The sequence below is a fragment of the Heptranchias perlo genome, chromosome 4 (genome assembly GCF_035084215.1).
Source record: "Heptranchias perlo isolate sHepPer1 chromosome 4, sHepPer1.hap1, whole genome shotgun sequence".
Taxonomy (NCBI): domain Eukaryota; kingdom Metazoa; phylum Chordata; class Chondrichthyes; order Hexanchiformes; family Hexanchidae; genus Heptranchias; species Heptranchias perlo.
In genome coordinates this window covers 25,377,268-25,404,317 of record NC_090328.1, presented here as the reverse complement: position 1 = coordinate 25,404,317, position 27,050 = coordinate 25,377,268, and the positions used below count along the sequence as shown (strand labels likewise).

General features: G+C 41.3%; 1 protein-coding gene across 7 annotated transcripts in view; it reads right to left on the bottom strand.

Annotated features, from left to right (window-relative positions):
• The window catches only part of LOC137320789 (microtubule-associated serine/threonine-protein kinase 4-like), a 372,901-nt gene that overhangs the window by 268,438 nt on the left and 77,413 nt on the right, over positions 1 to 27,050 (bottom strand). For all 7 annotated transcript variants that reach the window (XM_067982619.1, XM_067982622.1, XM_067982621.1 and 4 more), the window contains exon 2: positions 1,718 to 1,871. In XM_067982619.1, the coding sequence (XP_067838720.1) occupies positions 1,718 to 1,871 (154 nt within the window). The remainder of the gene's footprint in view (positions 1 to 1,717; positions 1,872 to 27,050) is intronic.

Sequence of the window (27,050 nt, the reverse complement as noted above, 5' to 3'; positions counted from 1 at the left end):
ATTTGTCCTCTTTTTTTAAAAAAAAAGCACAAACACTGGGTATTCAGTGAGGTACAACTCCACAGTAGTTAAGACACTTAACTGATTCTTAGTATTATTATTTAAAGACTTGCAAAAATTATATCCTCTTGTATTAACTCAAGTTTTAAAAAAGCAGAAAAACAAATTCTCAGTACCTTCAGTGGAATCCTACAAACACAAAGACATTGTCAGTAACATTATAAAGGTCAACAACATTAATTCCACTCCCATCAGGGACTGATCTGTGCAGCTATTCTGTACATTCTTATCCAGAATGATGATAGTTTAAAATTATATGCTTTCAAAGCAACTGGGTCATCTGGCAAATTTACATACAACTATCCATACTAATTAAGTGCCACCTCTACAAAATGCAAAATAATAATTTATGTAATAGTTTTTAAATTGCCTTCTTTAATTTGGTCTATTTTATTATGACACGACAGCTATCAACAATTACAAAGAGATTCCATTCCATCAAGTCGAGAGAAACAGAACCAGGCAAGTCACTATCTATTAATCATAGAAAGGTTACAGCACCGAAGGAGGCCATTCGGCCCATTGAGTCCGCGCCGGCTCTATGCAAGAGCAATCCAGCGAGTCCCACTCCCCCGCCCAATCCCTGTAGCCCTGCAAATTTTTTCCTTTCAAGTACATATCCAGTTCCCTTTTGAAAGCCATGATTGAATCTGCTTCCACCACTCACTCGGGCAGTGCATTCCAAATCCTAACCACAACCACTGTTCTGTCTAAAATCAAATCCTGCTCTTGAAGCAGCCTTTTTACTAAGACCACTATCTGGTTTGTCACAAATTAGTGATGTGTTAGTTTACCAGGTCCACGTTTTATTGTGACTCCTTGCTACAGTTCTGTACTGATCAAGAGCTTCTCCCAAAATCTCTGCTTTGACACATTTCATAGTAAACATAGAAACATAGTATCATATCATAGTAGATACTTAATAGGTCATAAAATATAGTATCTTCATCTTCAAATCTGGGAATCCCCAGAAGAATTAAGCCAGAAAAGGTAAAATGAATACTGCCCTCTGATTTGTTTAAATATTAAATATGCACAATGGAGTAAAAGGTTATACTGAGGAGCGTTCAAATCATTATACATCCATAATGAGCATCTCTTGTGTATTCTATTATGGATACATAATCTTATCAGATTTTTACAATACTGATCTTTGCCGTTCCATATTCCTTTTAAAAATGTTATATATAGTTATACACACACACGCATCATATTAACATATGGTATATTTGAGCAATAGTGCAATAATCTTCCTGTAAGTAAAACATGTGTCACACAAACAAGCTTTCTATCAAATAGCATGTGCAAGCTTGGTATTAAATTTTGCTACAAATTAAACACTGTTGTACCAAAATAACTGGAAGAATGAAAAAAAATGTTGATTAAACTCTACAGAAACAGGCAAACGTTACGCTTTTGTAATATAAGCAAACATAAATGGATAACTTCTGGATTAAGATCAATACATTTGATTAAAATTAAAATATATCTTTACAGTAGATTTTTCTCAGTAATGAAAAGAATGTTGGCGCACAAGCAAGCGCAAACATAAAACCAATTTCTATTCTTCTACAAAATTCAATATCTAACGAGTAGATTACTACATAAATATTTTTAAACCTTTAAGCTTTAAAAGAATAAAGTTATTTTTACGTACCAGTCAAAGCTCCTCCCAAACTGCCTCGTCTCAAGTACTTTCCATCTTCACTTAGCTGTCTCTTAAATTTCAAGGCCTTGCCTGTACCACAAGAAAGATCAGGATTGCTGGACTTGCGAAATGGAAAGGATGGTGGGTACAAGATGTGGTCAAACTGAAAAAAAAGAGAAAGGACACTGGAGAATACTGCAGTAGAAATGTAGGTTTTGTTTAAAATAGTAACATTTGCTGCTTTCAAGTTTTCAGTTAACAGGATGTTTTGATGAGTTTGGCTTCTTCAGCTGATAGCAATACTGCTTACAAGATATGTGAAGATAGTTACACCATATAGATACGGGTCATAACCTTTGAGAATGAATGGGCTTTCTAGTCTCTGGAAAATAAACAAGCTTTCTATCAAATATTTTTTTTTATGTGGCTTTCCTCATAAAAGTATAAATAAGTCTAAAGTGTCCATCCCATGACGAAACTCAATTAGGAGGAACCACTGGAGTACCATCTCTTCATACAACTATTGCATCTCTTTACAAAAGTGTTCCCCCCCCCCGCCTCACCCACTTTGTTATTGCTGGTCTTTGCTCAACCTTTTCTTTATGTAGTAACGTGATCTTCAGGAACTTATCAAAATAGGGAATATCTTTTTCAAACCTTTCAGTCTACATTAGCACCTCATTTAGTACTGCCATAAACATTACAATTCTCCCATTAATCACCCGTTATGGTCTTTACTGGGCCTGACGCTACCCCATTTATACAATGGGTGATTTCACAGACCAGTAAATAAGAAAAACAAGTTCCCATTACTACTCCCAACAGCTTTCATCATCTTCCCACCTCCCATTGTGCATTCCCTCTACCTGCTTGGTTTGTTGTGCCATTTCTAATTTTTTGGCACTACTTTTCCTCCCAGCTTGTCCCAGTGCACAAGGAGGCATGGGGTAACAGAACATTATATGGGAGGATATTTGCTATAGGTAGACAGTATGCCAGCCTTCATAGGCATGCTAGATTCGACTGCCAACTCAATTTGGCATTTCACCATGTGCCTTTGAATTAGTTGAGAGTCACAAGCTTAAAGCTAAGGTGGATTTGGACCGAGTTAGAAGCTTACTAGATTTGTTGCATAAAAGAAAAAAAAATCTGATTTGCCTGAGTTTACAAGCAATCCAGGAAAGTTTTTGTGCAATGAACAAGATATAAGTTGCAGTGTTATCTTCTGAAGCACATCAGGATAGTTTTCAAATTGACAAAAAAAAATTCAGGTGGCTGGTCAGTCTCTTGATAATTCAGATAACGTCACCTTCCTCCTCCTTCTCCTCCTCCTCCTCCTCCTCCTCCCAGTGCTAAACCAACTTCAAATTTCAGAGTGAAGTTGCTCCTATTCATTGGGGCAAAGAAACCTAAAGTTAGAATCATAGAACGATGCAGCACAGGAGGAGGCCATTCGGCCTATCGTGCCTGTACTTGCTATATGGTATTATTCTCAGCTTGTAGCAGAATTGATATTCAACCCATCAGGTACCTAACAGGCCAGCAGGGAGCTCACTGTAAAATTGTGTAAATCGGGAAACGTGCCTCTAGCTCAGCTCCACAGGAGCCAAGCTCAAACTATGAATCAAAAGCATTCACTGGAACAGTACATGACACTGCAATCTAAATTTACTATTTTGTTTCCAAAAAAAGAAAAATTTTCTTTGGACTATTGCTGAATTTACAAAACAAGAACTAGATCTTCTGTTTAACCAATACTGCTTTCAGAAATTTAATGCCGCGCCTTCATTTCCCTCATTTGAAAACAATCATACATTATTCAGAAAGTTGCACCATCAATTTTCCCGTAGGTTGAAAAGACTGCACGGTACATTAAAGCTTTATTGCTAAACAAAACTTTCGATTCACACAAATATTGACCGCACCCTTAAGCAATAATACAAAACTCCAGTTATACTGAAGCTACCAGTTTCAGACCAGTACATGTGGAGCACAACGGGCAGTCGGCAGACTAAAGTTGCACTGCCGAATGCATATTGCTGCAGGTTGCACTGAGGACAGCCACAAAGGAGTTTTGTATACAAATGCTCAGACACATCTGCCATCTATTAGTACTATGGAAATTCCAAAGAAAGTTTTAAAAAGTGCCCAGGTGGTCCCATAAGAGTCAAATCATGACTCAACTCCTGAATTATACTGCCATTTTTTGCTTCAACCAATACCCAAAACTGCTTTGCATCAACACTAAAATGCCAGTGTAACTATTGCATAAGATGTCCAAATTATGACTTGCATACAAGCACTGGCCATCTGCCTGCAAGGCCACGTCAATTCCCACTGGCTGCCCACATGATAGTCAATGATTCCAATTATCAGAGAATTTGATGCAGATACATTGGGCTCGATTTTCGCACCCCCGAGCGGGTGTGTTCGTGGCGGGGGGGCTGCGAAAATCGGGGATTCCCGGGGCGGGTCCGCAGCCCGACTCCAACCCGCCCACTTCCGGGTTCCCCAGTGATGCGCTGACATGTGCGCGCAGCCCCCGCATGTGGGACTCCCGCTGGCAATTAAAGCCGGCGGGGTGCCACTTAAAGTACTCATTAAGGTATTTCAGGTCGTTTAGAGACCTGATTAACATAACATTTTAGGAGGGGTGGGATTTTGCAAACAACTGGACTGTTTCCCGCACAGGGGGAAACACTCCCAGATGAAATGGACGTGTTGCAGCCATCAGCCTGTGGCAGCTGCAAAGGTCCATTTGACAGGTAGGGAGGGGGAGGGGGGAGGGGGGAGGGGGGAGGGGGAGACCCTCACTCATTGCAGGAGGCCACTCTGTCACTTTGGACAAAGTTTGGCCTCCACCACCCTCCTCCTAACAATAAAATTCACCAACTTGCACACTTACCCCGGGGTCCAGAGACATGTACCTACCTTGCAGACCCCCTCAAATGTACATCTTCCGGATGGGGGCCGCCGTAGCTGCAGTCATGACCTCCTCAGAGGACGAACAGCATCACCAGCCTCGCCAGCCACTCCGTCCACCTCTGACACGTGGAGCCCCACAACACAGTGCTGTGACACATCCACCTGCACAGCAGGAGGGAGGACAACCGCAGAGAGAGATGCGTCGCAGAAGGCACTACCCTCGCCACAGGGTCTACAGACCGAGGCTCAGTTTCCTGGACCTCTCTGAGCAGCAGTGCACACGGAGGCTCAGAGTCACTCGACATGTAGTCGTGGACATCTGCAGCCTCCTTCATGCCAAGCTGCTCCTGGCTGGCCCGAGCACCATCTTCTTACCTGTCGCTGTCAAAGTCACCACTGCCCTCAACAACTTCTCCTCCGCATCCTTCCAGGGTGCCACCGGGGTCATCGCCGACGTCTCTCAGTCGTCTGCACAAAAGAGCCCTGCAAATACACCTACACCCACTCTGCAGTGACACAATGGGTGGCATCAGTTGTGGGTCTTCATAGTGATCCTCAGGAAAGGGCATTATTGTTCAAACCAGACAAGATTCGCAAAGATGTAGCAGTAGTGGTGACAATATAATATGTAATGTGAGTTGATCAGAAATTAAATATAAGTAAAAACCATGACAAACCCTCAAACACCCTTGTGCATTCCCTTCATGCTCATGACACGTTTGCCTTACGCTTCCTACTGCACATATCTGATGCGTGCCCTGTGGCTGCAGCACAGGTAGTGGCAGGTTGAGTGAGGCTGACCGTGAAAGAGATGCATGAGAGGGTGAGTATGAGATAGAGCCATGAGATTGTATGAAGATTGGGTTGAGTGGTAGTGGCGGGATGAGTACTGGCAAGGTGAGTAAGTGCAGGTAAGATGAGGATGAGCTTTGAGTGGGTGTGAGGAGTGATGTGAGAGAGTAGCATTGGCAGTGCAGAAGGAGATGTGGGGTGGGGGCGGTGATGTGGCAGACGGAGTGTAGGGGAATGAGTGAGTGTACTCACTTCGGCTGACCTACTTAGGTCATTGAAGCGCCTCCTGCACTGTACGCAGGTGCGCGATATGTTGGTGGTGCAGGTGACCTCCTCTGCCACCTCGAGCCAGGCCTTCTTGGTGGCAGAGGCAGGCCACTTCCTCCTGCCCGCCGGGGGTGGGGGGGGTGGGGCGGGGGAAATCTCTGTCCTCCTCCCCCTCTTCCTCACTCCATCCAATAAAACCTGGAGTGAGGCATCATTAAACTGGGAGCAGCCTTCCCCCTGGGCTGCTCCATGCTGTAATTTTTCCTATTTTTAGTCAGTGGAGGACTGCCCCTTTAAATAGGGCTCCTCCAGCTGACAGCCTATGCTGCGCATGCGCAGTCCGCCCGCTGCGCAGCTTTCCAGCACGAAACCCGGAAGCACAGGTAAGTGGCTCCAATTAGCCTTCAATTCCGTGCGGAGCACCTCAATTGCACTGGGCACGTTACCCACACGCCCAGTCGACCCCCCGCTGTGAACCCGCCGCCCTCCTAATATCGGGCCCATTGTCTCCTAGTCTGTAAAACGTTCCGGAGAGTGCTTCCTTTGTTTAACAACTGAAGGTGAAATTTATCCTCCTGCCACTGAATGGCTGTTGCTCTGCACATTCTGTTGGTTCTTGAAGAAAAGAGGGTAGTAAAAATCGCAGTAAAAATATATTAGGGCAATACAATACATAAAAATATGCCTTCAGTCAGTGGCAAGGCTAAATCTCACTTACATTATCCTCAAAAGGTACTTCAACTTACTCCAGGAGGTCTGCCAATAAAAATGAGCATTTATTATAGTTGAATGACTTGTGCTGCACCATACTTTTCCACCTCAGGTCTGTAAGAATTATTCTCAAGATTACAAAATTCATTGAAATACAAGTATATAGAAACTGGGCAACATGAATTTAGAAATAGCACTTTTGCATGTGCCTAAACCTGATCTCTTTCCAAAGCCTCTTTACTCATCATACCTTGACACATCATTAAAGTATTGTTGTGTAATTAAACATTGAATATATAACATATTACATTATTTCCAATCCGACCCATTCCATCGCCCTATATTCCTTGAATTTGGTGTTTTGTATTGTAACTGATCATTTGTGACCCATGGTAAGCAACCAGCTGGTCTACCAAGAGAAATCTGGGTATCCCAGGCAGAAAAAGTGCCAAATCTGAGAGTCATATGCCAAAAATCATTTTCAGCATTACCTGTTTATTAATTTACAGCAAGCAGACAAACTCTGCTAAAAAAGTAGAAAAAGATGGTAAGCAAACAATAATTCCATACCTAAAGGAGTACATGTATGTCACATATGCGGTAAACTCAATGCGCCAAATTTTGCTGTAGCAGGGCATCTAACGGTATCTGCCGTTAGTTAGACTTGCCCTTGCACGTTTAGGTTTTTTAATTTTTTGCATAGCAAGTTGCTGAGAGTGCGAGCTGATAACATCACAGGGAGGGAAACAGGGAGTCTGGGACCTGAGTGAACAGGGCAAGCAACTGTATATCTCCTTAAGCAATCAGGTTAAAGGATTGTGAAATTAACAGCGCAAGGACTGAGAAGGAAGTTCAGATTAGAATCAGTGAATTCAATGTCAAATCAGGTACAGAAAGAGAAATAAAGAGAGGGACAGAAAGACTGGATTAAGAGAGAAGAAAAAAGGCAATCCCTCCCTGTGATGTTATCAGCTCGCACTCTCAGCAACTTGCTATGCAAAAAATTTTAAAACCTAAACGTGCAAGGGCAAGTCTAACTAACGGCAGATACCGTTAGATGCCCTGCTACAGCAAAATTTGGCGCATTGAGTTTACCGCATATGTGACATACATGTACTCCTCTAGGTATGGAATTATTGTTTGCTTACCATCTTTTTCTACTTTTTTAGCAGAGTTTGTCTGCTTGCTGTAAATTAATAAACAGGTAATGCTGAAAATGATTTTTGGCATATGACTCTCAGATTTGGCACTTTTTCTGCCTGGGATACCCAGACTTCTCTTGGTAGACCAGCTGGTTGCTTACCATGGGTCACAAATGATCAGTTGTAAGAGTTAATTTTCAGTGCTGGAAAGGTTGATTAGCAGTAATTAACACATCATTTAGTTAAAAGGGTACTTAGACTGGAATGGACAAGACTTAACTTACTGTGGCGAGTTTAGTTCATATCTACCGTGCAAATACAGCAACTTCATGCCGTTCAATGAATTTCAATGGTGAGGCAGACAGCGAGATACCGTTATCACAAAGCTAACTGCAGAGCGGCGCAACTCGAACAACTTTTGGATATTTGAGTTTAACTGCACATCTTCCCCTCACCTGAAGTTGCTGTACCATTTGCGCATAAATAACAGCAAGTGCCATTAGCCTCACCATTATTTGGACAGCAAAATCTGGGCCAACGTGTAGTGTAAAGATTTGCTAGGGAAGACAAGAGTAACTTGCCCTCAATAATCAGGAGTAATCAATACCAGCTAAAATACTGAAACTGATCAGGACTAAATTTGACAACGACTTGTCTATTGAAGACCTAAAAAAATAGCATCCGACACAAATTCAGAGAGAAAAGATGCGGCCCGACAAACCTCCTGACTTTTTTTGGAAAGTGACATCCCAAGTGACTGAAGAGCCCTATGATGCATTATACCTAGACTCCCAAGAAGTCTTTGACACTAAGCTCAAAGGCAGTGGCGATTCAAGATAAAACTTGGGAAGTTGGCTAAAATATAGGAAGCTGCATGTGTCTGCTAGGGGAGTGATGTCGCAGGGTATGGAGGCAGCAGTGGGGAAGGATTAAGAGTGCTGAGCAGAGTGGCCCAGAATCCGGGTTTGGACCTCTGTTATATTCAAATCTTGTTCTTTATAAATGTGTTTGCAATTTTGTTACAAACACAGCACTGAAGGAAATCTTTCATGGTGTAATGGAGGCAAAAATCTTAGAAACAGTTGGATACTTTGATTGGGGGGGGGGTGCGGAATTTTTATTTTCTGGGTGGATAAGCTTGGTTAGGTGAAACTCCTCCTCACCTCAGGTCTACCGTTTGATCACTTATACAGGTGACCAAATTACTGTGCATCACTTTACATATAACTCCATTAAAAATTTTTATATATTATCCCTTTCTTTCCTTTATTAGCTGAGGCATAGAATATAAGAGGTTATGCTGGAACTATCTAAAACATTGGTTAGACCACAGCTTGAGTACTGTGTACAGTTCCGGTCACCACATTACAGGAAGGATGTAATTGCACTAGAGACGGCGCAGAGGAGATCTACGAGGATGTTGCCAGGACTGGAGAATTTTAGCTATGAGGAAAGATTGGACAGGCTGGGGTTGTTCTCTTTGGAACAGAGGAGGCTGATTTAATTGAGGTGTACAAAATTATGAGGGGCCTAGATAGAGTGGCTAGGAAGGACCTATTTCCCTTAGCAGAGAGATCAATAACCCGGGGGCATAGATTTAAAGTGATTGGTGGAAGGATTAGAGGGGAGCTGAGGAAATATTTTTTCACCCAGATGGTGGTGGGTGTCTGGAACTCACTGCCTGAAAGGGTGGTAGGGGCAGAAACCCTCAACTCATTTAAAAAGTACCTGGGTGTGCACCTGAAGTGCCGTGACTACAAGGCTACGGACCAAGAGCTGGAAAGTGGGATTAGACTAGGTGGCTCATTTTCAGCTGGCGCGGACACAATGGGCCGAATGGCCTCCTCCTGTGCTGTAAATTTTCTATGATTCTATTTTATTAAAACTTTGAATTTTCACCTTTTTTTGATGGTTATTCAGGCTGAGGTATTGTTCTACACATGCCAACAAGCATTTATGTAACATTTTTCACATAACAAATGTCCGAAATAGCCACTCTCTACTTAGGAACACAGACACACAGTGAATGTTGACAGGCATAACTGTTGTGTTGAATCCTGAACCAGAGAATACACACAACACTTTCCTGCAAGGTGCCTGGATAATCTTCCCCTACCCTAACCTCACTTCACTAAGGCCAATATTAGTGCTTTATTGCTACCCCAGCTGAGATTAACTCAAAGACCAGAAACCCAACTCAAGATGTTTGTCATTGCTAGGAATCAGTACCATTTCAGGTAGCCTATTTACTCACTGAGCCATCAGAGGCTTTTTATCAGAAAAAATTGGAGAAAATAAAACAGGCAGAGTTACAATTCGACAAAAATAAATTTTAAAAGATCTAGCATTATTGAACATAATATTCCACAGACAAGCTCCTATCGGCTATTACACAATTTGCTGCTTTTTATAAGTACGCAGGATTGAAGTGACAAGACAAGTAGATAATGTAAATAGGCTATAAAACTTTTATGCGGCATAAACATCTTTGCACTTGGATCATACTGACTAAAGTCATCAATACGTACACAGTTCCATAACCATAGAATTATAGAACCATACAGCACAGAAGGAGGCCATTCAGCCCATCGTGCCTGTGCCAGCTCTTTGAAAGAGCTATCCAATTAGTCCCACTCCCCTGCTCTTTCCCCATAGTCTTGCAAATTTTTCCTTTTCAAATATTTTGGTCACCTGTCCCAATATCTCCTTATGTAGCTCTGTGTCAAATTTTGTTTGATAACACTCCGCTGAAGCGCCTTGGGGTGTTTTACTACGTTAAAAGGCGTAATAGAAAGTGAAAGTTGTTGTTGGTGGTGGTGGTGGTGGTGGTAGTAGTATATCCAATTCCTTTTTGAAAGTTACTATTTAATCTGCTTCCACCACCCTTTCAGGCAGTGCATTCCAGATGATAATAACTCGGCGTAAAAAAAAATTCTCTTCATCTCCCCTCTGGTTCATCTGCCAATTACCTTAAATCAGTGTCTTCTGCTTACCTACCCTCCTGCCAGTGGAAACAATTTACTCTATCAAAACCCTTCTTAATTTTGAACACCTCCATTAAATCGCCCTTAACCTTCTCTATTCTAAGGAAGAACAGCCCCAGTTTCTCCAATCTCTCTACGTAACTGAGGTCCCGCATCCCTAATACTATTCTACTAAATCTCCTCTTCACCCTCTCCAAGGCCTTGACATCCTTCCTAAAATTTGATGCTCAGAATTAGACACAATACGCCAGCTGAGGCCGAACCAGTGATTTATAATGGTTTAGCATAACTTCCTTGCTTTTGTACTCTTATGCCTCTATTTATAAAATCCAGGATCTCGAATACTTTTTTTTTTTTAAAAGTCTTATCAACTTGCCCTGCCACTTTCAAAGATTGATGTATGTACATCCCAAGGTCTCTCTGTTCATGAACCCCCTTTAAAACTATACCATTTAGTTTATATTGCCTCTCATTCTTCTTTCCAAAGTGCATCACTTCACACTTCTTTATTATATATATGACAGACTGGTGATTTAATGCAAAGAACAGGAAAATCGCACATGGGATGGTAGAGGTCGATAGTCCAAATTTATCTGATATGTGTTAGAGGCAATAATGATGCAACCCAGAAGTGACGATATTGGTCTTTAGCAACCAATATTTTGTAACCAACAATTTTTGATTACGCAAGTGGTTTTAAGAAACAAGTTTGGGAGCAAAATTTTGCATGGTGCTCATCAGTTACAGTACAATGTTTGCATTCTCAAATCAGCCATTAATCCTAAAATCACCCAATTGTTTGCTTACTCAATTTATTATGACATTTAGATCGAAAGACGTACAAAATTATTTATGTAATTTCCCTACAAATTTGATCCTCTATATCCTTCCCATTAATTGGTGGCCTATAGAATACACATGTTCGGATATTAGTCATAGAAAATCTTTGAGGTATGTTAATGTGTCTAGTTGCACCATTATGGAATTTATATAACAGTAATTTCACTAGAATAGTTGGACTGTAGGATTGCTGAATTAAAATATAGTTTCATCTGAAAAATCAAGTGGCTCAGTTTGTTTGGCATGAGCCAAGACCACAACTTTCCTTTGGTCATTGTGGCTCACCCCCATAGCAGAGTTAAATTGAGTTGCCACATCAAACTAGTCAGAATAAAATTGGTCCTTTGAGTTACAATTTTCTTAATTGATATTTCCCACAAGGTGGTATTCCAGAGATACGTTGATTACTTTGGAATGCACTTTTTCTTCAGCTCAGGCCACATGAAGCCCACCCAGTCAGAACATTTGAGTGTGTTCAAATGCTTTTCTGTTTGGCTGATCTGTAGTAAATGTAGATTGCTTGCTAATTGGCTCAAATTTTAAGAAATGTCAGAGATTTTCTTTACAACACTCGACCGACACAAAACTTTTGGTTGTGCAGATCCCATTTCGATGGGTCTTAAAAGATACCATCTTCCTAGAGAAGCCTTGATTTTCAAACTCAACAAATCAAAAATCCTAGCATTCTGTAATTATCATGACAGATTGTATTCCAATATTAATATGGCCTGTTCACTGTTCTAACCACTAAGGATGCTTAAGCAATTAACAATCACACTGCCCCACCGCCCTTCTTGACTTGAAGAGCTGTTCTGCTGAATTACAATTTATTAAAGACATTTTAGTTTCATTATTAAATATGTAACACATGTAAATCAAAATCGGAAAAGATGGAATTTACAGATTTCAAATATGAACCATTATTACAAAGGAATAATAATACTGCACATATACAAAGAAACATCAAAAAAGGGTTCAAATTATTCAAACAATAGAAAATTATGGCTTTGATGTTCAAATCTTTTATAAGAGACATTTAAGATTCAATGCCACTCTGCATTTTTTAATATCATTTGCTATTGTGAAGCATTTTAAGGATACTGGAAACAATTTAGAATACTATTTATTTGGGTAAAACAAATTACTTAAAATAAATTAAATATAGAAAAAGTATAGAATAGAGAGGGGTTAAATTCGATAACCCCCGAAACCGGGCACAGGTGTCGCAGTGCGCGATTAATCCACGCCCAGTCGTTGCGATGCAGGCAGCATGAGATTCATTCTGCTTGATAATCTCCATGATTTCTGCGTGCAGCCAGCACTACCTGCACTGCTGAGTGGCTTCACGCACCAGCAGGGGGCCCGATATGGGATGTGGCCAGCACTACTTAAAGGCAGCCTGCACCTCTTAAAAGGGGAGGTGCACTGTCAATTCAATCGGTGGTGGAAGAAAAATCTAATGGTTGGACCTGCGAGAGAGCGTGCACCAAGGTTCTTGGATGACGCACTGGAGCCTTAGTGCATGTGGTGGATGCACGGAGGGCCATCCTCTTTTCGCAGGGTGGCAGGAGGCCCTCCAGACACCAGCTGCGGAGGCAGTGGGAGGATGTTGTCCTGGAGGTGAATGCCAGGAGCATTGCATCACGCACGTGGATGCAGTGCAGGAAAAAGTTCAATGATTTGACACGAGTAGTCAAAGTGAGTGAATTCAAGTGTCAAATGGCACCTCCTACCAAATGCACCACGCACGACACCCCCCCATCACCCATCCACCAACAAACGCTGCTCCCATCCATACGCAACGCTGCACTTTGGATGCTGAATCTCGCCCTCACAAAGTACCACTCTAGCAAGCCACACACCCACAACTCACAGGTCACATACACTGGCAGCTATTCAACCATGACAGCAATATCACCCAAACATCTTGCAGGACACTCACTGACACACTTCCCTCTGTCTTGCAGGAGAAGGTGGCACATAACAGCAGGTGGCAGTAAAGACGTGGGGGAGGACGCGTCCTCACCCCCATGGAGGAGACAGTGCTGGGGATCATTGGGCAGGCCTTCGCTGCTGCCATGGTCACTGAAGGTATCGACGATGAGGGTCTCTGTATATCGAATCCTCCTAGTTTTCCACATCTCCCACATCCCACAATCTTTTCTGACTCAAGTGTTGCAGATGACGTCAGCACACACGTCTTACTTTCTCCTCTCCCCGTTCCACAACTCAACCCAGCTCCCTTTGTCATTGCAGATACCCAAGAACTGGAGCTGGCACCGTTGAAGGTGGAGGAGGAGGAGGAGGAAGAAGACAGTGGCACTGAAACACTGAAACAGCACCATCACTTGATCTGACACTCGCAGCTACCAGCTCAGATACTGGCATTACGCGTAGTGTAGAGGCTAGGCTAGAGGAGGGCTCTGCACATGGTGAGACACTGGGCACAAGTGCACAGGAGCCGGGGGGGGGGGGTGGGGGGGGGGGAGAGAACATGGAAGCCACAGGTGTCAGCTCGCTGGAGGGCAAGGTCACACACCAGTTTTGCTGCCAAGGAGTCAGATGATGACTTCAGTGGGCCAGGCTATAGGAGAAAGTTGATGGGCGTACACAGCCAAATCCCTGGTGCACTGGAAGGCCTGCCAGAAAACCTACACACAATGTCAAGGGACATGGAGGAGTCCACCTCATACTTGGCATAGGGCTTTGAGCAGAGCTTGGAGCCCATCCTTTCCAACATGGAACGGGTCACCCCCATCAGCACACCTGTGGAACCCACCATGATGCAGCATCTGATGACTGATGTCACAGCTTTCATTGCAGCACAAACATCTGCCATCCAAGGTCTGAATGCTGCTTTGGAAGCTCAGACTGCACAGCACTCTAGCAATCTGTTCTCCAGCAGATTACCAGGATTGCTGAGACGCCGCCCCGGGAAAGTGGTGGTGGTGCCATGGCAGGCAAACCTGCATTTCTCGCTCAGGATGACTGTATTCCTGCTTCCACCCCTGCCACTCCGCCAGTGCCCTTGCAGTTGCCTGTCAGCCAGCCAGGCTAGACTGCTGCAGTCCAGGCCAAGATGGTGAAGTCTGAAACTGGGCCCTCCTGTCCCAGAGCTGCTCGAGGTTGTCCTCCAAGGCCATCTGCACACTCCTCACTAAAAGGTCAGCAGCCTTCCACCACCCATGCTCCATTCACTGGGAATGCACCTCGGAGGCACACTAAAAAAGAAAAGGGCACACAAACGACAGGCACTAAGGAAATGCACAAAGGTAAATAGTGTAATGCTGTAATACATGATTTCATGTGCTAATTTGTAAAGTTGTATTTGAAGTTGCAGTTGAAGGTGGTTTTTATTTATGCGATGAGCTGTGGGAGGAAGCAATGTGTAATCATAAGGAGGGTGACTAGATGGTCATGCAGGAGGGGAAAGGAGTGTAGGACTGTTGGTGACTTGGGTGGTATCGTTGAGGTTACTGATATCGCTCATTAATAATGTGAGCACGCAGTGCACTGGCAGACAGGGCCTGTGCAGCTTATTGCCTCTTCCTCTGCCTCTGTCTCAGGGTCATGCCGGATAGGCGCTGGCAAGGGCTGTCCTCTCATAAGGGCGAGGTTGTGCAGCATGCAGCATACAGCAATGCTCAGCAGAGTACTGCAGGGCTCCTCCAAAACGGTCCAGGCAGCGGAAGCATTGCTTTAGGATGCCTATAATGCGCTTGATGATGCTTCGTGTGGCTGCATGGCTCTCATTGTAGGCCTGCTCTGTATATGTGCATGCATTCCTGACCAGAGTCATGAGCCACTTCATGAGGGGATAGCCCTAGTCACCCAGTAGCCAGCCTTTGGTACCCATAGGTGGGATGTTGGACTGCTGCATAATGAAGGAGTCATGACTGCTGCCAGGGTAGTAGGCATTGTCCTGCATGATGCGCTGCATGTGGTTGCAAATGAGCTGAATATTGAGGGAGTGGAACCTCTTTCTGTTCATGGAGATGGCCAAGTTGAGATGTGAAGCACGCATGGCAATACGCATACAGTCAATGGCACCCTGCCCCATGGGGAAACCTACAATGTGAGCAAACCCTCGTTCTCACTCATTCTGCTTCTCTCTGTCAAGAGGGAATGTTATGAATCTGTTGCACATCTCATACAGTGCCTTAGCGACCTCCCTTATGCAGCAGTGCACTGCAAACCGCGAGATGTTGAACATATCGCCAGCAGTGGCCTGAAAGAATCCAGAGCAGTACAAGTTCAGAACCACAGTTACCTTCACAGCCACAGGCAATGCTGTCCTTGCTCTGAGGCTGCAGTTGTGGCTGCAGCAGTTGACAAATCTCTCTCACGAACCACAGCCATCGGATGCGCTGATCTTCATTCATGTTGAGGTAAGAGAATTGGTCCCTGAAGGCTCTCATTGGACATGGCCTGCTGCTCGGTGCCCTGCACCTTCTCCTCCCTCTTCTCATAGCTTGACCTGCTCTGCGTGGCCTCTCTGCATGCTCCCAGTCGTATTCTATGCCCAGCGGGAACTCTAGCAAGCCACCCGTGGTTGCATCAACCTTGTTCAGCACACTGCTGTAAATGCCACCAATGGTAATGCAGGACCTGCCAGACCACTCTCTATATACTATTGCAACTTTCTCCAAGTATAGGAAGCTTCAACAAACACATACAATTGTACCATCATCCAGAAGCAATAATCCAGCAACTAACCTGCAACACCTGCATGATCCCTTTAAATAGTGATGGTGGGGGTGGGGGGGGGGGGGGGGGGGGGGTGTCCTCCAGGCTGTCTACGACCTGTTCAGCTGTACGTGGTTAAATGTAAGGAATCTTACAACACCAGGTTATAGTCCAACAAATTTATTTTAAAATCACAAGCTTTCGGAGATTATCCCCTTCGTCAGATGAATGAGTGAAAAGGTTCTCAAATCGCATATCTTATACTATGTTGGGACAGCATCACACCAATCAAAAGGTGTCGTTGTTATTCAAACAGGCCAGTCACGGAGAACAGCACGTCCCAGTACACTGGATATACATTGTGTCGATTACACAGGCAGGCAGGCAGTACGAGGTTAAGACAGTGCATTAGCTGGAGCGTAGAGTTCCAAAATCGCATCTGTCCCAATAGATCAGCATTACACACTGATTTACCACATATTCTCCCTACTTTACATGGTGCCAGCATTCGTTATCTGCGCGCGTGCGAACGCCTTTACCAAGATGGAGTCCGGCACACGCCACGCTAGAAGTGTCATTTTGGGTCCTTAGGAGTCAGCGTAGCGCCTACACAATGGGCACTAAGCGGCCCAATTTATAGCCAATAGTTTCTGCATAAATGTGGCCTCAAGTCCAAAGTACCGGAAGACTGCATGTGGTTCAATTTGCCGACTGGAAATAATGGGTAAGTTTATGCATTCCTCTCATCAGTATGCGCACAAGTGTGCACCTTCCACCTGAAACACAGTCAGGCCAAACAAAATCTCCACATAATGTGGGATGGTACAATCCACGAACACTAGGAATGCCCAGTGTACCTTGGGGTCATATTAGGCCCAACGCTGTCAGCATTCAAAAAGTATCAAGAAGCTGAAAAAAGAATGAACTCCAGCAACTGTGTACTCCAGAAACTGGCCAACACAAACTGGGGAGCTGCCCCCAAAACACTCCGAGCAACCGGTCTCACCTTGTGTTACTCAGTTGCAGAGTACTGCGCCCCAGTATGGTCACGCTCAAGCCATACACACAAAATTGATACTGAACTCAAATCAATCCTCTAGGATCATCAGAAGGACTTTGAAACCAACTGCCACAGCCTTGCACGACCATCAGAGAAGTGGGATGTCTTCAGGAAAAAGGAGACACAAAAGCAGGTACATGATCCTGGACACACCCCTGCATGGACACATTCATCACCCAAGAGGTTGAAGTCCAGAAAGAGTTTTACTTCTGGAATTCCTTACCCCAAAACACCACTATGGAAGGATACAGAGTAACAAAATGGCAGGAAATGCCAATGATCCTGGAGAACCTGGTTCCCTCAGAATAATTCCTTCCAAGCACTGACCTCAAGCAAAAACACTAGTTTATTCTAAATTGAGCGAGAGCTGAGGTGGCAAAGACTGGTGACACAATGACTATGGTGCAAGCTGAGAGATGACCCCCAGATGTAAATGGCGAGAGCCTGGGCAAACACTTGAGCATTTCCTGATGCAGTGCCTACTGTCAATATCCTGAACTCCCGAGAAACTATGAGATAAGTGACAACACTAGGTCCTGGCTGTGATTTTGGAGCAACAAACTATGATGACAAAATCGATATGGTCCAATTGTAACCGTGGGTTTCAATCTTGCCTCGCTGTCCTGATTGGAGCCTCATTACTGAATTTTAAAATGTCCTCCAATCCTAAAACTGTTGGCCTTGTGGCTTGTTTTTGGACTTAACAGGAGTTGGAGAATAAAGCAAGTCTGAAGTGCGTCCTTTGTTTTCCATATTTCTTAAAATCAACTCATTATATTTTAGTGACACATGGTACTTCATTTAAGAATTAAACCAACAAAATGAAAATTCATCTGATCAAGAGTGTAGGGAATGACAAGTTAAGCTCATATCTGAAACTGCCTTGATTTATAAAACAGAACAATGTAATCAAGTTCTTAAAAAGAACATAAATAATGCAAAATTAGAACAAAAAATAAAATACTGGTTATTTAAATATCCATGATGCTAAGCATAAAATATAAAACATTCCAGATTTTGATCATTTATCACTGATTTTTAGGACTCTTGTGATTTTTCAGTTTGTAGGTTGAGGTAAGGGTCTTGTTTTGCGGATATTAAAAGAATGACGCAGTTAGTTCAAAGTGGGGTTGGCTCACTAAAATCATCAGCACACTATGTGGCAGCGGTAAAGAAAGTAAACAAGATCTTGGGGTGTATTGTCCAAGGGACAGATTATACATCACAGGATACAATAATGAGCTTATTCCAGTCCCTTCTGGAGTGGAATGTACAATTCCGGTTCCCATATTACAATGGAGACATCTGACATTGGTGAGGGAAGAGGGAATGGTGACTAATGGATACTTTGGATTAGGCATCTGAGCTATGAAGAGAGGCTATGGAAAATGGAAATGCTTACACTGCACATAAGTCAACTAGAAGATCTTAGAGGTATTCAAGTTCTAAGAAGTATAAATAAATTGGATCTCAATAACATGTTTGATGTAATCAAAAGCAAGAGGGGAAAAGAATCAAGCTCAAACGAGCAAAGATTTCACTACTTTACACACAAGATAAAAATTATATGGAACAATCAGCTTGGGGAGCTAAAGTTAGACAAATTCAAGAGGAAACTGGACAGATATTTGGAACAGAAAACGACTGAAGAGCATCGGGGAGGTGAGGGGCTAGCCAGATGGGCCACAATGTTCTCTTCTGGTCCAGTACATTCCCATGCTCCATGAACTGTCATAAAGCAGCTGTCAAAGAATTACAGAATATGCTGTTCCAATATTTGCTTTAAAACAGCTAAGAAATTCAAAAATGGGAAATTTAGTTATCTATAGAAGAGGCAAGAAAATATTTATTCAGTTAACTGTGCTTATTGGATTTTTTTAAAAGTATATTAATAAAGAAAGACATCAAAACTCCAGCAGATGGCGTTTATTGCATTAAGCAATTATACAATATGGTGTATTGTTACAAAAAAGAACTATTAGGGCAATATAGTTAACTTACAATGACCCTGGACAGAGAATATGAAAGCTGGTTCTATTGATCCAGCTTGTTTACTGTGGCTGGGCATCTTTTATTTATAGTGCTAAATAATAATTCAGTTGTTCGGCACTCCTCTGCCTCAGATATGTGGTATCAGCTGTTTAATAAAGGTCAAGACATGTTCTCAACTAGCTTCGATTGCATTTTCACCGACAGAAACAATAGCATTAATTAAAGCTAAACAGAATTACATTTGTTAGTGTGGGACAAGAATAAATTCACAATGCAAAATAAAGTTTCCCTGCTTTTTAAGGTGGTTCAACGGTTGATTTCCAGATTTGACAAATCAGTAATTACTGTTCTTTCATTTTCTAATGCATCAGTACATTTTAAATTTAAGATTTCTTCCATTTATGTTTCTTTCACTAATTCCAAGGCTTCTTCAAAAATAAACCACGCCAAAACAAAATATCAAATGGTCAGAAAAGTGAGGTTTTATTCCTACTAAATTGGGAGCACCAATATGCTGAGCCACATTTTAAGAATAGTAACTCAAAATATCAGAGAACTTACAAGATTTTCCAGCATCAAAATAAAGATGGACTCCTGGTACAGATGCTTAATAAAACATAGAAACATTGTTTAAATTTGTAGATTATAGTCAATGAATACGTTAACGGTTACAGTTTTATGGCAGAGTTAGAAATTGAGCAAAGACACAAGATGGAGCATCCAATTACAAATACTAACCATGCCATGTACTCCTCCCCATCATCCCCACACCACCCCCCCCCAAAAAAAAATCCTTTGAAACATGGATATGAATGCAGTGGAACTGATGACCCACTCAGAAAGGATTATACACTCTGTTTAACTGGATCAAGAAAACTTAACCCCAGTTCTGGATTTTTGCTGAAGTAAAGCTTCTCCTGGGTAATAGAATGGGACAGGTAACTGTTCACCCATCTACCCCAAGGATCTGGGTGAACTCCTTGCTCACAACACCTCCAATTGCTATGTATCCATTACCACGTCCCAGCGCATTCTTTAGCCTAATGCCCAATCACTGACTATCTGATAAATGTCCTGTTTGTACCCACACTGTTTACCAACAATAGGTAATCAACCAGTAACCAACCTAGTAGAATGTCTCTTGTGCTACAACGGTGAAGTATCAAAGTTTGTTATTTACAGAATAAACAATTTAAAAAAACATACTACCTGTGAAAACAGTTTGCTTCAATGCAACAGTAACTGATTTATACTGCTGTCAGTACAGGATCAGCATCAGCTATTCACATTCAATATATGGAGGGGAGAACACTGACAGTTAGCAGTGCTGCTTTAGTTATAGTTGTGAGGCCATCTCAACTAAAATTAAATTTAATGTCATAACCAATTATCTAATTTTATTTTATTACATCAGATGCAGACCTCTACTAATGAAAACTGACCCATGTTCAACTCTTTTATACAAGGATTAGTTCTCTCCATCAGGAAAAACTGATATTATTTACATTTGCACACACACCTTCATTTACAAAGGCTATAGCAGAATCCAGTTCCCTTGTCCTCCTGTATACACCACTTGGCCAATTTGTTTAATTGCCAAAATTTCTGAATGCAGACACTTCTGACTCATCAGCTCACCAACAGAGCCAAGGAAGGGAAAGGACCCAGATTCCACTAACAGTTAGTTGCCAGACCTCTCTGCTTGCATTAACCTCCATCCAGCCACTAAATGAGAAGGTCATTAACACAGCATTCTTCGTCGATTTAATATAAAATGTTGTGACTCCAGTTAGACAGAAATTATGTTGCCAGATAAAATAAAAGGGTCTAGGTGACGGTGACAAATTTGGCTACGCGAGAGGGGAAAAATAACTCACATTCAGGAGTCAAAATGGATGAGACGTTAAACCCTCTCAGGTGGATGTGAAAATACCATGACACTATTTCGAAGAGCAGGGGAGTTCTCCCCGGTGCCCTGGGCAATGTTTATCCCTCAACCAGCATCACTAAAAACAGATTATCTGATCATTCTCATATTTCTGTTTGTGGGACGTTGATGTGCGCAAATTGGCTGCCCCGTTTCCGACATTACAACAGTGACTACACTTCAAAAATACTTAATTGGCTGTAAAGCGCTTTGGGACATCCTGAGTTTGTGAAAGGCACTATATAAATGTAAGTTCTTTATTATACAAAGGCAATAGAAGTGGGTAAAAGGTGAAATTCCAAAATATTTGGATTGAGATGGTGTACTATTTTGAATTGTATAAATATTATATAAAATTTATAATTTTCCTTACTATTGCATGTTAGCAATTGTTCAAGATATATAACGGCAATTTAAAAAGATGTACTTCAAAAACATCCTTGAACGATGTGGAGTTAACAGATTCAAATTGACAGTAGCAGTACAGTTTGTACCACGTGCAGATATGTTTACCACAGTATTTCTGCATGAGTGGTCATGAAAACTTTTTTAAAATGTGTGATTCAGAAAGTTAAAAAGATACTCAGATTTACAGAGTGCGTCATCACACGTCCCAAAGCTCTTCACATGCAATGAATTACTTTGCTATGTATATAGTTGAACATGCAGCGATTTTGCCAAGTCCCATAAACACCAATGAGAAGAATGACATACTAAAATAGTCTTGGTGTTACGTTTGTTATTAGATTCATATTTATTAGTTTTAGAGCAGATTAACTGGTCATTCATCGCAATGCTGTTTTTGGAATATTGCTAAGTAAAAATGGCAGCTGCATTTGCCTATGTAACAATCAATTCACTTCAAGTCATTGTATCTGAACCTCAATAAGCAATTTGAAACGGTTGAGAGATGCAATACGGCATAATGTAAATTGATGGCAATTGGTGAGATGGAATCATCTCTACTTATTATGTGGATCACTTTTCCCATGGTAAATACAGATAAGGAAAGCTACTTGGGCCATCTTTGTTCAAAATCCAGAAAACACTTGCACTCTCCTCATACAACATCCAACCGTTTCTTAAATAATTCCAGGATTTCTGCCTTCATTGCCCTTGTCTAGAAATCTATTCCATTAGTCATTTGAAGTAATTTTCTGGATCTAACTTTTCCATACCATTTACCATCTTATATATCTCGAAAAGATTACCTCTCAGTCGCATCCTTTTAAGACAAAAAAGCCCAAGTTTCTCCAGTGTTTCCTTGTACCTCAAGAGATACTAGAGATTAACCTCATGGCTCTTATCCGAACTGCTTCCACTACTAGAATGTCTCAGTTATCAGAACTGGATATAATACTCAAGGCGTGGTCTGGCCAGAGCAACTTTAGTATTTCAGCCTTAACTCCCCACTGACCATTGTATATTCCTGTGCCAACATTTCCCATTTAATTTTGCTATGTTAACTGTCATGACATAGCTGTAGGCTCCAGGTAGTAGGCAGCTCTGTGGAGCAAATTTCTAACATCTCGCTCCCAATTCCATTTACATTTTGTACATGAGAAAACACATTCATTAACTGTGGGCAATGCCGCAGGTAAGTTACTAGTATATTAATAAATTTTAGTGTATAGCACACACTTCCTGTGCAACAATTCTAATGTCAAGATTTACAATGGAAACAGTCGATATAAACACTTAAAATTCAATACGTATATGTAAACATTATTTTATCATTGGAATTTACTATGTAAACAGTGGACTGTCACAATGCCCTTGCAGGCTTTCAACCACTAGAGGTTTCTATCACCTAGATCTTCACTAATAGCTGTGAAGTGCTGTACTGATCTTATACTGCAACTTTAGCTTCAAATATTTACTGTTAAGTTCCTCTATTTTTTTACATTTCTTCTTACAGCTTCTGTTGCAGCTTAGCTAGCTGATGTACATTTTTGGTGAATTTCACCCCACCGCCGATATACATCTTGGTTGATTTTTGCACCTTTTGTACCCGTAGGCCACATTTGAACTTCAGCCACCAATTTTACACCTCTCTACATATAAAGGAACATACGGTGATTTGTCTTTTTTTTTAAAAAAAGCTTCAGCCCCAGCCTGCCTCAGATCCAGGAACAAATGGCTCCCTGCTGCAATTTTAAGAAAAATACTTCTTAGTGCCCCACTGGTAATGTTTTACAAAAATTGCTCCAGCCAGTCTTGCTCAACCTGTTGCCCCGGCCCACTGAGCTCCAGCCCTGATCTATGTGAATCCCTTTTTCTGGGCTCCAATTTTTGCTTCTCCCTTTATCTCAATAAACATTTTTTTTTGACTAACTGCCAAATTAAGACAACCTATGATCTTTTAACTCATTGAAAGGAATTAACGTTACTGCTTCTGAGGGTTAAGTTTGCTACTTTTAATTATTTTTAAAATTAATTCTCGTGATGTTTTCCCATCCTAGTTGCCATTTACTCTTTGATGCAAGGCCACTTCAGAGAACAGTGACGAGTCAACGGCATTAGTATGGGACTGGAGTCACATATTGGTCAGATCAGACTAGCATGGCGGGTTTCCTTCCCGAAAAGGAAATTAATGAACCAGTTGGGCTTTTATGACAATCCAACAGCTTCATGGTCACTTTTACTGATACCAGCATTTTTTTAAAAATCTGAATTCAAATTTTCATGGTAGGATTTGAATTCCCATTCTCTGCAATATTAGTGCAGGCCTCTAGGTTACTAATCCAGGAACATAACCACAACACTATCCTGCCCCATTAATTCATGGATTTTCAGCCAAACCCACTGTATTAAAAAAAAAGCTTTTTATTTAACTAATAAATTTACAAAAACCCATTAGGTTAAATAGCCAACCAGACTGCCATCTAGTGCTCAATGCGTTAATTTGATGATGTGGAGATGCCGGTGATGGACTGGGGTTGACAAATGTAAAGAATCTTACAACACCAGGTTATAGTCCAATAATTTTATTTGAAAATCACAAGCTTTCGGAGGCTTTCTTCTTTGTCAGGTGAATGTCACCTGACGAAGGAGAAAGCCTCCGAAAGCTTGTGATTTTCAAATAAAATTGTTGGACTATAACCTGGTGTTGTAAGATTCTTTACATTAATTTGATGAATAAATTTTATAGGAATATTGTTAATTAAATAAAAGCAGCAGCCATTTAATCTTATACATCTGCTAACCAGTTTAATTTTATGGCCAATCACATTACCATTAAATCACCACTGCTTTTATTTACTTTTTGTCTGTAGTTCAGTTCCTTTGACTTCCCATCAGCAATGTGATGGAAGACCCAACAGTAAATAAGTAATTATGGTTTTTACTTGTAGAACCTGCACTACAGCCAAGATTAAAAAAAAGGAATGTTATCAATTTTACAGGTCAAACAGATCAGCTGACTCTCCCTCTCCCATACACATTCCCTGAGATGGTGCTCCAAGACTACGGTTCAAATGGCAGTCTGAGCGAGGGCTCTAACACTTGCTGTTTGACTGATACTCCAACAGTGCCAATCTAATCATTTTCAAATCAGCTAACCAAGTTATAAAATTATTTTTTTTTAAATTGGCTGCTGGAGGTTATTATCCATGGTCACACCAGTGAATTTTGCAAGATCACTTTTGACAGTGGGGGATGGCAATTGCTTTGCAAAAATATTCTATAGCAGGATAACCATAACACTGATATTTCTTCTTTATTTTTACTGTAGACTCTTAACCCTTTGCTAAACTCTTCTGTTGCAGATTTTAATCAATAATTTCAGGGTTTTTTTTAAAAAAGTTGTTCGAATGAAGAAAATTTCCAGAGGATTACATTAAATGGATCATAACAGCCATTAAAAAGGAGCTCCCAAAACCATTATATGCAGATGTAAATAAAATGGTTTGGGTCTAATAATCACTTCAGAAAATGTTTGTAACCCAACAGCTCCCTAAAAGCAAATGGTATTTATCACTGTAATCATTGCAGACAATTTCTTCAAACAGCAATTTGCTTTTGGTTCCACATTATTGATGATCTGGTACGAAGTGAGAAACAAACAAAAAAAATTACCCAGTCATCTTCATCAATTGTTGACATCATGTTGCCTTCAAAAGGACCTTTCAATTTAATTTAAAAACAGAACACATCTTCAGACCAGGACCCACTCTATTTGCTGTGCATATCAATCATGGAAAGGCAGTGCAGTCCACTCAGAAAAGTAATGTGTGTGACGTCCTTCTCAAAGCATTATAATTCTTTTTAAGAACACATAACAGAAAAGCCTCGTTCTGTGCATTATTCCTTCAACAGCCTTAGGGACACCAGACAGCCGTTTGTTTGTACAGAACAACATGACCAATCTATGGAGATTCTCAGCTGGTTTACTCAGTAACAAAATATAACAAATCAGTAATAAAACAAAGATACAATATATTCCCACAGGCTATTCTTTCCAACGGCCCATGCTTATTAAAAGATTCACACTTCATACTGCCGCAGAAGTTCCTGACTAGAATGCGTTGTGTGATACCCTGCAATACTGACAGGATTGCATTCATTAAATTTAGCTCCACCCCTCATCACAAAATGTAATATCAGATGTTAAGGTCTTGAGTTCTTATTACGAGTTAAGAGGTTTTGAATTAAATTCATCTATCAAAAAAAAATAATACCAATTACCTTTTAGTTCCTAGCTCCAGATATTCGCAAGCAAAGGCTGTTATTTTAGTCTCCCAGCTAAAAGTAGTGACACAATAGAACCGAGTTCAAGATGCTTTCTTGTTTCAAATAGAGGAGAATAGAGAAAGTATACATCAGGTGTTTTCAGTAACTAAAATGTGGAGAAAAATAGTAATTGACTAAATTTATTGTATTTATTGTAACTAAATTAAAATTGTCACTATGAAAATAAACTAAAGTTCAAGTGAGAGACCAAAAGTAAAATTATTTTTAGGATAAAAACACTGGTATAAATTATCACTCAACACCTTTAGCCTCACCAAATCCTCTTTCCTCAAACAGAATATCCAAATCTCTTTCAGTATTATCTTGAAGGGAAAAAAATGTACAGGGCTATGGGACTAACTGGAAAGCTCTTTCAAAGAGCCAGCACAGGCCGATGGGCCGAATGGTCTCCTCCTGTGCTGTACCTACTATGATAAAAGCTGCCCCCAAGAAGTCCAGTTTCCTCTTTTGATCCAAACAATTCTTTGATTCTTAAAACTCCATAAAGCCAAAGTCCATTCAAGACTTCATTACTGCTCCCATATCTAAAGATGCTCTTCTAGCACCTCTGGGTTTGAATGAGGATCAATTCATCCAATAGGCAATCCTTCACTCATCTCTAACGACCATTCTCTCTCTCTCTCTCCCCGTCACAAGCTTTATTGTCCATCTCTTTTGATGCTGCTATGATCATTGCACCTCTGAACTTTCTTTGTGTTCCTCCTAAACTCCAAGTATACCAGCCTGCATGCTCTTCTCCATTCCTTACACACCTCATTGTGTAAAAATCAAGTCATCACACGGTCTCCTACTGTAAGACATTCTTTCCCATGACATCAAGACAGTTGAACTTATCTCTCAGTCATCACCAGGATTGAATGTGGATAAGTGATGCAAGATTAACTTGACTTCACATACTGTTACAGTATAATTGCAACCAGCACAGTGAACTTTTGAAAATTGATGCTTGGATTTTTAAAAATGTTATCTTTTTTAATGTTGAAGAGCTGCCTCTCCTGTCGGCTGTCTGCCAACATTAACAATACATCCAGCGTTGGACACCCGCGAACACGGTACAATGCGGGGCAGAGTTCTATTTTGCTTGGCCAGAGTGCAATCTGGAATAATGCTCTACATTACTTTAAGCAATTGTAAACAATTTTACAACACCAAGTTATAGTCCAGCAATTTTATTTTAAATTCACAAGCTTTCGGAGGCTACCTCCTTCCACATCGTTCACCTGAGGAAGGAGGTAGCCTCCGAAAGCTTGTGAATTTAAAATAA